Source organism: Abramis brama, assembly GCF_963993115.1.
Source record: "Abramis brama genome assembly, chromosome: 6".
Lineage (NCBI taxonomy): Eukaryota > Metazoa > Chordata > Actinopteri > Cypriniformes > Leuciscidae > Abramis > Abramis brama.
This window is the reverse complement of record NC_139968.1, coordinates 15,653,284-15,666,059: the sequence shown is the minus strand read 5'-3', so window position 1 is coordinate 15,666,059 and position 12,776 is coordinate 15,653,284. Positions and strand designations below refer to the sequence as shown.

Sequence of the window (12,776 nt, the reverse complement as noted above, 5' to 3'; positions counted from 1 at the left end):
GCTAGCTTACGCAACACGAGAGTACTCTCGTAAGAGAACGCTCTCGGTTACTAACGTAACCTCGGTTCTCTCTAGATGAGGGAACGAGTGTTGCGTAACCCTGCCGTGCTTGTGCTACGTTCTGGTTTCGCTGCAGTATGAAAAACCAAAGAACAACCTATCCGCACTCAGCTTATATAGACATAGCCACGCCCATTCTGTCGGGACGTGACGTGCACGGGTGCCCACGCCCTCATTGGTGCTTACGCCACGAGCAGTCCCTCTATAGGTTGCAGCAGTTGCTGCAGAGCAACCAATAGGTGCGCGAGCTGCCTCGCCTAGGTCTGCTTGTGCAGCAATGCGTTTTAAATTAATGCAAAAATTAAGGATAATTTTTTGGCTTCAGTATTCTCGAGAAAAGGGATTTTCCTGTAGCGTAAGCTAGCTTACGCAACACTCGTTCCCTCATCTAGAGAGAACCGAGGTCACGTTAGTAACCGAGAGCGTTTTCCCGCATCACTTTAAAATAACGTTCAGTTGTAAGTCATCAATAAGTGGTTAGTTAATGATGAACTAATCATTTACAAAACATTCATAAATGATTAGCAAGTGATACACTAACATTTTATGTATGTTTAGTAAATTCTGTAAGTCATCTACAAGTGATTAGTAAATGATTAACTAATTATTTACGAAACATCACTATGCATTCATAAATGATTAATAAGTGATATGTTAATTATTTTATGCATGTTTTGTAGATTCAGTTAGAAGTCATTTACGATTGATTAGTCAATGATTAACTAATCATTTACAAAACATGAATATGCGTTTCATAAATGTTTAATAAATTGTTATTTTTTTGTATGTATGTAGCAATTAGAGGGTGCAGAAAGTGTTGTAAATGCCTTGTATACACGTACAGATAATTTGTAATAGGTAAGTAACAGTGTTCAACACAATGATGTGTAAACGCATGAATAAATCATTTACAACACTTTCTGCATCCCCTAATCTAAAGTGTAAACAATTCATCACTTGTAAATGTGTTACACATCATTCGTAGATAACATTTGTAGATCTTATGCCTTATTGATTCTTGAAGTGGTAATCTACGAATGATGTGTAACACATTTACAAGAGATGAATAGTTTACACTTTAGATTAGGGGATGCAGAAAGTGTTGTAAATGATTTATTCATGCGTTTACACATCTATAACAGGTGTTGAACACGGTAGTGTGTAGTGCAGTGTAAGTGCTGACTGTTGAGGGTATAGACAGCTGTCTTCTCTGAAACACATGGAGTCTTTAACCACTGTGCAGCTGATGTGAGCAAAACATACAAATTTTTTTTATATCATTTATTAAACATTTATGAAACGCATAAGTCATGTTTTGTAAATGATTAGTTGTATTTTGTAAATTAATTAATTGTAAATGACTTATAACTGAATCTACAAAACATACATAAAATAATGAACATATTACTTAATTTTTTAATGCATAGTCATGTTTCATAAATGATTAGTTAATCATTTACTAATCACTTGTAAATGACTTGTAACAGAATTTACAAAACATAAATAACATGTTAGCATATCACTTGCTAATCATTTATGAATGTTCTGTAAATTATTAGTTCATCTTTAACTAACCACTTATAAATGACTTACAACTGAATGTTATTATAAAGTGTTACCGCTTTGACATTTGCAGACTGACTGCAGTCTTACCATTCACAGCCATAGAAACTTTCAAGTGTGAAGGTGCTTTTCATGTTACAACACAGTTGTCTGATGCTCTGGATATTAAATGGGTTGATCTATAGATATTCAGACAAAGAGTGTTTAAACCCCAGCAGACGTAGTGCAGTGCTGTTGTTTCCATTTGAGGTGTATACAACTGTGAGAACTGAGATACATGAACACATAAAGGTATTGGGGAAACACTGCACTCGGTTCATGATTAAACAACCTCAACTCTACACAAAGGTGAGAGACTCTGTTTGTTATTGGTTGTTTAGTGACCAAACCAGTGGAATGTTTAGCACGTTTAGCACGTTTAGCACGTTTAGTGGTTTCGGTTTAGCACTTCAGTTTAACCACACGGTTTAGCCTTTGAATGTAAAAACATTTATATAATAAGTATGATCATTTTAAAAAATAAAACTTGCATTATGTTTTTTATTTAATACTCTTTCACATAACAGATATTCACATTATATTCCACAAGACAAAATAATAATTGGATTTACACCACTGTGGACTTTGCAAGCTCTTGGTGATTTCAAAAAACAAGATATCAATACACTAATTTAAATTATATACTAAAATATAGTAAATCATTTAAACAATTTTACTGAAAAAAAAAAAAGTTACCAGTATACAAAAACCAATTCGTGCAAAAGTGTGCAGTGTTCATTCATGTCACAAGGCTGAAGAACATTTTTGAAAAATGTTTTTGTCATAAGGATGATATGCAAACATTAGAGAGAGAGAGAAAAAACCCAGATGAATAAATAATCATGAATCACTGCTTCATATTCCAGCAATTATCTCTCTGAGATCTCGAAGTACTGAAAACATTTTCTTGTCACTACATTTGAATGATTTTTGTTAAAGTAAATATTTCAGTAATAATTATAATTATAATAATTGTAATAATATTCTAAAGATTGCATGAAATCTCACCCAGATGAACATGAACATGTTTGAGTAAACGACAAAGAACAATAGATTTCCAAAGTACCACTTAGAATGAATGCACACACTGTTTTAAGTTGTAAAAAACAACAAAAACTTGCATTTTCAGCTTGTGATATAGATCAGTCATACTCGTGTGTTCATGACTTCGGCAGGTTTAGAGCTGTTTAGAGCGGCAGGTTATGTGCTGTTGATTTGGCTGGAGTGAATATTTCTCCGGATCTTGGTAAAATCCACCTCAGCATACTGAAAGAGCAAAGAGGAAGACAGTATTAGTAGATCAGCTGCAGTTGTTGCTGAATTGAAATGAATTTCATAATCTAAACAATAAGTTTGTTCGCTGTAAAAAGTGATCAGTTGACTTAACTTAAATTTTTTTAGGAAAACCGTTGCTTTAAAATTATTAAGTAAATAAACCTCATGCTTAATCGAAAACATTAATTAATGTGGAATTGTCAAGTTCACATAACTTAATTTTTTCAATTAAGCATTCATTTTATTTACTTAATAATTTTAAGGCAATGGGTTAACTGAATTTTAAGTAAGTGAACTGAACACTTTTGACAGTGTTGAAATACAGCAAGTCAACAAGAATTCTCAATAATTATCAAGACAGAAATAAATTTGAGTTCTAATGATGGTTTGCAATATTTCACCTGTAAGTCCTCCTGATGCTGTATAACTCGCGTCTGCTGTAGATCAGTGTTGAGTTGTGATCGTTCAGCAGATCTTCTGTTTCCAACAACAAAAACTTTTAATAGTCCTAAAAATAAAACAGCAAAATTAGATTCAATATTTACCAAATGTTGAATTATTCTTTCTTAAAATAAAACGTTGTATTTGAATACGCAAAACTGCCAAATTAATTGCTGAATAGTCAAAATAAACAAAAACAAAGAACTTTTACGCAATAACTAAATCGCCACTCACTGGAGAGGAGAATCATATTGATATTTTTTTATTTTATAAATGGCATGTTTATATTTAATATTTAAGTGTCACTCACCGATCAGCACAATGAGCAGAAGCCCATTCATCAGAGCAGATATGATGATAATAATCTGACATTGTGTCTGATTCTGATCAATAAACTCCAGCGCTGTGTGATTGTGACACTCAGTTAGTTGAGTTGATTCTGGAAAGAAAGTGTTCATAATTACAGTAACAGTCTGGAGCACAGCAACTGTTTTAAACATCTGAATATAATATCTAGCTTATACTATATTAATATCTGTGAGGAACAACCAATGAAAATAAATAATTATGTTGTTCATGTGTAAAAAAATAATCATCATTATGATCAATAGAGGAGTAAATGAACTCACCGGTGAAGTGCAGTCTGGTGCTGTTGCTGAGTTTTGGAGGTGTGCGTGTGTTCATACAGTAATAAAATCCTAATTCATCAGCAGTCACATTATTAATAAACAGACAGTTTTTAAATTGTACTGAATATTTCTTTCTGAATGTTTTCTTAAAGTAAAAAGCTCCTGTTGGATTTGACATTAGAATCACTGTTGGAGGATCTGGTGTTTTCAGTAAAATCCAATAAACCTCATTTTCATCAAGATCACAATTTATGGTCACATTTGATCCCAAATCAGTGAGTTGATCTGAGACTGCAGCTCGACAACAGATTAATACATCTATAAGATAAAAAATACAATAGCATTATAATTAAGATCATTGTAAACCAATAACAAAACAATGAATGACAAAGCATATGTAAATATATTCATATAAACTCACAGAGCTGAAGCTGAATGATCTTCATGTTGTTCTTGTCTTGATTAAAACACTTCAGAATGATTCTGTTTCCCTCCACACAACATTAAGATGAATCTACTGCAGCTCTGAAGAAAACACAGGAAGACAAAAACCTTCCACATCAAGCAGAGGAAGTCAAAAACTCTGACCACAACATCTAATGCCCCATTATCACTTCTCAAAATTATTTTTGTGCTTTAATAACTGTTTTCATAAGACCTTTGATATTGTTAATCATATTATAGTGACATGTTTGTGTTTAATTAAACTGAGAGAAACATCGACTAAATCTCCTGATTCCAGATCTGGATCTGTTACTGTCACACAAAACTTCATTGTTGATTCTGTGGAGTGAACAAACTCACAGTTACTGAGCTGGTAGACAAGACCAAACTAATCCAACATGGTGTGGGTCACGTTTCATAAACGTTCTCTGTCAACTCAAGGTTTGATCTTGTGTATATGATGAATCTTGAGTGAGTGTGTGCGCATGAAATTGTGATATTTTACACTTAACAGCCAATCACATGAAACACAGAGAGAGTCAGTCAGTAACAGCTGCCATCCAGTGGTGAGATCAGAGATCTCCAGTGTGTGGATCGAGTGGAGAACTGCAGTTTTCAGCCTCTAGAGGGCAGCAGAGAACTGCAGTATCTACTTTAAATAATGACTTAAATAATTATGTGTGTGTGTGTGTTAAAATTATAAATGAATGAATAAATAATTAAATAACAAAAGCAAATATTTATGTGCCAAACAGTTAAAACACTAGCAAACACATGCATTCAAACCTGTATGCATACATATTTTTTTCTGAAAGAAGCCTGTATGTCTACAATTTGAAATGCAAATTAGTCCATGCTGTATGTTTGTTATGCTTCTCTCTCTTTCAGTTCACCTGTAGCTCAAGAATGAGGGCGTCACTGCATTCTTGTCCTGTGAGATAACTATATTTGTGTGTGCACATGTGCACTATTGTATTTTGTTCATTTTCAGAGAAAGTTCAGATGCTTACAGCACTTACAGCACATCAGAATGAAAAGCAAGAGGATATGAGGCAAATCTTTCTGGATTGAGTCTATAGAAATGAAAAAACAAAAACAACACAAAATAAATAGCCTACATGTAAGTTCTTATGTTAGCCTTTATTTATTTTCTTTCTTCCTTGAGTGCTGTTTTATCTTTTATCAGCTGCATCTGTAAATATCAATAAAGAAAAGAAAAATTTGAAAGGCAAATTCATGGAAGACTTCCAATATTGTTGTCTTTCTTTCTTGTTTTCTCAGATGAGTCTACGAAGCTTCCCTCTCACACTCAAGTCATCTTGTCGACGTGATTGTCTTTTAAAAAAAAATGCTGGTTGACCAAGGAAGCAATTAATCTGGTTTTAGCCACATTTTATAATTTACATATAATATAGGCTACAATATGGTTAATGTGTTGGACGTGATGGATGGTAAAACACTTGATATTAATCTGTGTGCGTTGAAGTCAGGTTGACGTCACTTACGAAATGACCATAGAAATGACTCATGGAATATTAATGCGGAAGTTTTGGGATAGCCTACTTTCTGTTTAAAAGTAGCATCTGATCCTAATTTCATAAATATTTATACGTTATATATTTTAAAACAATGTATGTGAATAATTACAGGGCACTATGATGATCACCAGGTAGGATGATTTCTGAATGAAACGCTGTTTGGACAAAGGCGTGTAGTAGCCTATAGGTTTAAGGTTATATCCTATCCTTCTAGACAGCACTGAAGCGCTGGTGTTTGCTTTCGCTTTTGGTCTGGTTTGTCTGCTTTGGCCATCGACTGTTTTGTTTAAACAAACCTTTACCGGTGACCGCATTGAACGTCATGAATACATTAACATGGCTTGGTTTATAAAGAGGTGTATCTGCAGTAAAGCTACTAACATTTAAATTTAGTAAATTAGCATTAGTGTTAGCATTTTGTATTAGCCTACCGTTCTCAGTGCATGTGCAGTTAGTTTTAATATATATATTTTTGATTTGCCTAGCATTACAGTGCATTTCAGGTTTTCCAAAAAGGTAAGATGGGTGAAGAGCCAACTTAAGATCAACTGCTAAACTGCAACAATTTATAGATTTTAACCTGTACATGATGATGATGCAACATCCAATATAGTATTAAGGGAATAATTAGAATATTTGCTAAATTAGTTGTAATTTTATGGATTTTAACAGTTTAGTTGAATAATGATGGTCAAATGGCAGAATGCATTCAAAGAGAGATTCATCTGAAGCACACTATATGAGTTAGGTTATAGGCATATGTTTTATATTTTTTTAATGAAAATAATTATCAATAATAGCAACAGACTATGAATGTTTCCATTTAGTTGGCCTATACATAGGTGAAGATGATTAATGAAAAAGTTAAATATAAATAATAACTACATGGATTATAATAAGTATTGATTAAATTCACCATGGAACCAAAATTGACAGTTCTTATTTTTGTATGTAATATTACAGTATTTATTATAAATGAATCATCCATGCACATCATTATTTTAAAATTCATGTTTCCTTGTGTGAGGGCAGAACAAACTGTCACTCACATAAGTTCGACCAATAGCAAACCACAACCACCCACAATCAATTCCCTATGGACAAAATCCTACTAAATCATTTTTTTTTTAATTCGAGAAGCCATTTCACTCATATACGTCACAATAAGAAAGAAAAGATTGTCGCAACTTCCGTTTCATGCCAACTTTAAATGAAGACATTCTGCCCCAGTTGTGATGGGGAATCTTACATAACAGTTCACTTCAAAATAAAAACAATATATATATATATATATATAATTTTTTTTTTTTTTTTTTACAAAATCTACATGAAAAACTGTCCACAAACAGTCAAATTCACAGATCACTGTTACCCAATGACCCAATAACTGTTCAGATAGAATAAATCTTACAAATATTGATGTTCTGATTAATAAGAGCAAAACCATTCAATGATTGTGTTGAGATGAGATTTAGTGCCTTCTATTTTCTTGCACCTGGTTTTCATTCATTTGGGTGCGTGAGCTTTCTATGAATGTTTAAAAGTTGCTAGCAAAATGCTCTTCTGGTTGAGGTTAAGTAAATCGTTTTTTTGTGTGTGTTTCTGCAGTTTCAGCTTCATCTGTGTGTTTGCAGTGCTGATAAATAAAGGTGAGGATGAAACAAACACTTAAACTGTATAAATGGTAGACTGTGTGTTTCCAGTAATGTTTGTGTGATTTCAGTGTCTCTGCAGGAAACAGTAGAGGCTGTTATTGGCGGTTCTGTTCTCCTGCCGTGTTCTTCCACTAAAGTTTTTAAACTTAAAGACATTAATGTACACTGGAGACACAATGGCAGCAAGATTGTGTGTGATATAATTGGAGGCCGTCATTCAGAGACACAGGACCCAGACTACAAGAACAGAGCTGAAACATTCCCTGATGAGTATGAGAGAGGAAACTTCTCCATCAAACTCAACAGTCTCACTTACACTGATGCAGGAGAGTTCAGCTGCCTCATCTCACACTCATCTGAACATAGGATTATACAGCTGATCATCAATGGTGTGTGAATCTTGTTTATTAATATATGATTAAAAAGTTGATGTTCACTAGTGATTCTCCAGTCTGAATGCTGCTGTATATAAATTATAGCCGGATCTGTTGTCTTTATTACAGTGCGGTAATGTTGTTTTTCTTCACTTTTGTTGTTGCAGAATCATCAGAAAGAGAAGAAACAGGTTCAGATGAGGTGACATCATCGCCTTTGCTCTGGGTTTACATTGTATTACCTGTAGTGTTAATAGTGCTTATAGCTGGTTTAATCACATTTCTCTTGAGAAAAAGAATCCACGCTGCCTTATCCTCTTCTGAACAACAACCAACAGAGACAGAAATGACAAGTCAGGTCTAAAAGCTTTTCTGATGTTTTGCTCAAGATAATAATGAACGAGACTGTCAGTGTATTTCTGCCTGAACAATTCTGCACCAAGTGTTCTTTCATCATGTTGTGTTTGCCAGTATTTTTTTTACTTTTTAACTATACACATGAACATATACATTTACATGTAACAGAAAGCAAGAACAAAACAAAACAAAAAGCCTCTCAGTATTTTACATTGATTTTATATACCTCCTCTTTTCTTAGTCTTTTATTAACACCTTTCCAAGTCCACCACATTTTAAGAACAATCTGAAAGGTCCCCAAACTCCATCAAAAACTGTATATTTGTCCCTTAAAATATAAGTCATCTTTTCCATTGACATATTTGTTACCATTTCTTTTAGCCAACGTCCTACTTGGTGCTCAAATATTTTTCCAATTTAAAGAAATAAGCCATTTTGTTTGAATAATGCATATTTATACTCTTTCTTTTTTAACTTGATCTCCTTAGGAAACAAATGTAATAGAAAAAGTAAAGGTGACAATGGAATGTTAACATCAAGAATCTTCTCTGTCATTTCTTTCACACCTTTGTCATTTCTGACTTCTTCGCACTCGCAATGATTGTTTGCCAGTATTAAATGGATTTTGTACTCTTTATGTATTATTTTATGTTTGATAAAAATTTATTTTACTAAATCTGATTCATTGATTCCTGTTATCACATATATTACGTTCATTCCCAGTCTAGGGATAGGAAGGAGCAATAAAGAACATTGTGGGGAAAGGAGGAACAACACACAACAACATTGTTGATACAAAATAAAATTAAATTTATTAACACACGGAAGCAAACAGAACTTCAGGAGGGGAATCTATTTAAACTAACAAAATAATTTTTTTTTTTTTTTTTTTTACTAAAAGTAAACATCTGGAAAAGTAAACATTTTTCATTTTCTCAAATGAGAAGAATGTTGCCATCAGAAATATCAGATAATGTTTTTTTCAGATTCAACATTCAACATATCACATAATTTAATTTCTTTCTTTCTGTGTACATACAGAGTGCACAAGATAAATGGTTGAGATCTGACTGATGTCAGAAGAACACAACTACACTAAACACACTCCACAAATGAGTACATGGAGTCTTTGTCTTTAACCTTTAACACATTTGCATCATGTGCACGACTCCAGCAGATTGTTCATTTACATGTTTTACGACACCAGTTTAAAGAGGCTACATGCGATTTTCTGAAATTTAAACTCGCGACTGACACCTGTGGCCAAAAAACGGAACTGCTCTTCCTTTCTGCTCGCTCTCGTACGTGCACACTTCACAAGTCATCCGCTGCAAAGAAGTCAACATTATGTTTACAGAGGTAAGAACAGTCAAATACATATATTGTTTGAGAAACTAAGTTTGTTTGCTAACTAGCGGTGGTGGCAGAGTGATCTGAAACGTTTAACATGAACGCGCTTGACGTCACATCCGCAGACAGCGCGCAAAAAATCCGACCCGACAGAAAATAGGAAAAATAGGATACAGGCTTATAGGTGCACCCACTGTGAGCTGACAAGGTGTCAGTATGCTCATCAGGAGATGTTTGAGTCATAAATGGTCAAATAAAAAGGCTATTGTTACGTTTATTTTGGGGAAAAAGTTGCATGTAGCCTCTTTAACCTTGTTTATTACATGGCTTGGTTGAATTCCAATATAGAATGCGGTCATATTTCTTGATAACAGACCGCTGCGAAGTATAACACAACGTTGCCATGAAAAACAGAGCGTTGCTATGGACGCAGGATTCTAACCGCAGAGACGGAACAGACTATTTTCTTTAGCAGAAGCAATACAATCGTTTTTAAATCAATATTTTATGTCAAATTATTTATTTATTTGGTATGTAGCCATGTAATAAGCGGGATAATGTAGAGCGAGGTGGTTGTTATAGCGAATACAACCCCTTCAGGCTAATAAGCGGGATAATCTAGAGCGAGGCGGTTGTTATAGCGAATACAACCCCTTCAGGCTGATTCGGGGTTGTATTCGCTATAACAACCGCCTCGCTCTACATTATCCCTTACTTAATAAATATCAATATACAGTCTTTAAGACTTTTATGCATTTTTACTTATTAATCACATTTGAAAAGCTTTTTGAGACCAGTAACTATTGACGTGCTACAGCAGTTCTCTTACGAGAGTACTCTCGTGTTGCGTAAGCTAGCTTATGCTACGGGAAAATCCCTTTTCTCGAGAATACTGAAGCCAAAATATTATCCTTAATTTTTGCATTAATTTAAAACGCATTGCTGCACAAGCAGACCTAGGCGAGGCAGCTCACGCGCCTATTGGTTGCTCTGCAGCAACTGCTGCAACCTATCGAGGGACTGCTCGTGACGTAAGCACCAATGAGGGCATGGGCGCCCGTGCACGTCACGTCCCGCCAGAATGGGCGTGGCTATGTCTTTATAAGCTGAGTCCAGATAGGTTGTTCTTTGATTTTCATCTCTTCAGCGAAGTGTACACATCACATCGCTGCTCTCTGGAAGAAGCCTGCGCCGTCGACGAGCCTTTTCAGCGGGACGAGCCATCTGCTTCGCAGACCAGAAGCCGGCCATCTTCTCGCCACTTCAGCCGCCGTTCCTGCTGCGCTATCCGGTGCCCATATCCTTTCCTACTATTGTATTGCATTGAGTGTGTTCGCCCCGCGACACACGTCTTCCTAAAAGAGCTGAGGCGTTGTTGCAAATGCCTAATTTTTCCAAGTGCGGCTCTTGCCGAGCCACCCTCAGCGACGGGGACCGCCACATCCTGTGCGTTTCCTGCCTGGGATGGAACCATGCGGACCACGCGCTTTCCAAGGGCGGCTGCCCGGAATGCGAGGACATGGCTATGTCGACCCTGCGGGCTCGACTAGCCTCCTTCAACGTGGACCTCGCCCCTCCGCTTCTCTCATCTGGGCCGCGCCGTAAAAAGTGCCATTCACAGAGAACGCCAGAGGTCATCCCTGTGAGCGATAGCATGCCGGCTAACTCCCCGTGTGCATTGCTCCCTGAGTCCCCCACCTAGATCACGGCCGGCCAGTGCCCTACCGCCCCCGCCGTGCATCACGAGTCTGACGGGGACAACGCGGAAGAGGACAGCTGCTCTCTTCTCACTTAGGAGAGTGAAGGATGGTCGGGCTCCAATCCGGACCCCGCCCTTTCTCTGCAAGAGTCGAGCGGTGTGCGGGCTAGCTTCGACGCTGAACTTCTCCACCTCCTCACCAAGGCCGTGGAGGACCTTGGCCTCGATTGGTCTCTGCCTGAGGAACCCGCGCCCAGCAGGCTTGATGGCTGTTTTCTGCTCGGGCGACGCTCGACGCCTCACACGAGGCCCGCTCCCTTCCTGCTGGAACTCCACGAGAAACTATCTAAAAGCTGGAGGGCGGCATTTTCTGCCAGGCTGTGGCCTTCTGTCTCTTCGACGCTCTCTAACGTTGACGGCGCGAAAGACAAGGCCATCGGGAGAAATATGGCGTCTCTCACCGTCACCGAGAGACACTTGTGGTTAACCTTGTCCAACATGAAAGAGTCCGACAGAGCCACTCTCCTGTGCACTTTCCTGCGCCTGTGTCTCCATCCGGTCTCTTCGGCCCGGCAGTCAAAGGCTTCGCGGAGCGGTATTCAGAAGTGCAGAAAATGCCGCAAGCCATTCCAAGACGCACTAGTTCCGCGACAGGTCGCTCAAAAAAGCAGCCGCCTAACCAGAACACAGCGCCACCGCTGCCTCCGCCGCCAGCTTCACAGCGCCGTCAGCCGAGAGAGTCTCAGCAGCGCTCGCGCTCTTCAAGCCTCCACAGGCCGCCTCCCCCCCCGGGGACCCAGGCCCAAGATAGCGCTGAAACCTGAGCCCTCAAAGTCTTCCTGACCACACTGAGAAGACGAAGATGGTCGAGTCCCGCCGCGGCCAGACCGCCATCAAAGACAGCACGTTTCGCTCTCTCAGTTCCCTCAATAGAGGCGACTGGAGAAGTGTATTTTACAGCCAACGAGCCCGTTACACAACCTGCTCGCCTGTGCCCAAAGGCCGTTTTCAAGGCCACCCAGATAAATCTCAAAAAGAGCATTATATCTGTCTGGCTGGCTCACGCTGAATGTGTTATAAATGTAGGAAATGTGCCCACTTCCCAGTGCTCACCCCTGCACATAAGCACGGCCCATTCAGTGTTACACACTCATTCACGGCCCACATCAATAAAAATGTGCCCACTGTACAGTGCTCACTCCTACTCACAAACACTGGTCGCTCTGTGACACACACTCACTCAGAGCCCCCATCAATAAACACAAAATGTGTTCTGTGTGTAGAGAGCGCGCGCCCACTAGCAAATACTGCATGCTATGCGCCACACACACACAGCGACCAGAGCCCAGATA

At 37.9% G+C, this 12,776-nt stretch overlaps 1 protein-coding gene across 1 annotated transcript; it reads left to right on the top strand.

Annotated features, from left to right (window-relative positions):
• Positions 1-5,971: 5,971 nt before the first annotated feature.
• LOC311085137 (myelin-oligodendrocyte glycoprotein-like) lies at positions 5,972-9,056 on the top strand. Its single transcript, XM_084117571.1, has 4 exons — positions 5,972-6,120; positions 7,598-7,638; positions 7,713-8,033; positions 8,186-9,056. The coding sequence occupies exons 1-4, from the start codon at positions 6,107-6,109 to the stop codon at positions 8,380-8,382; spliced, it is 573 nt and encodes a 190-aa protein (XP_083973697.1). The 5' UTR covers positions 5,972-6,106; the 3' UTR covers positions 8,383-9,056.
• Positions 9,057-12,776: the final 3,720 nt, after the last annotated feature.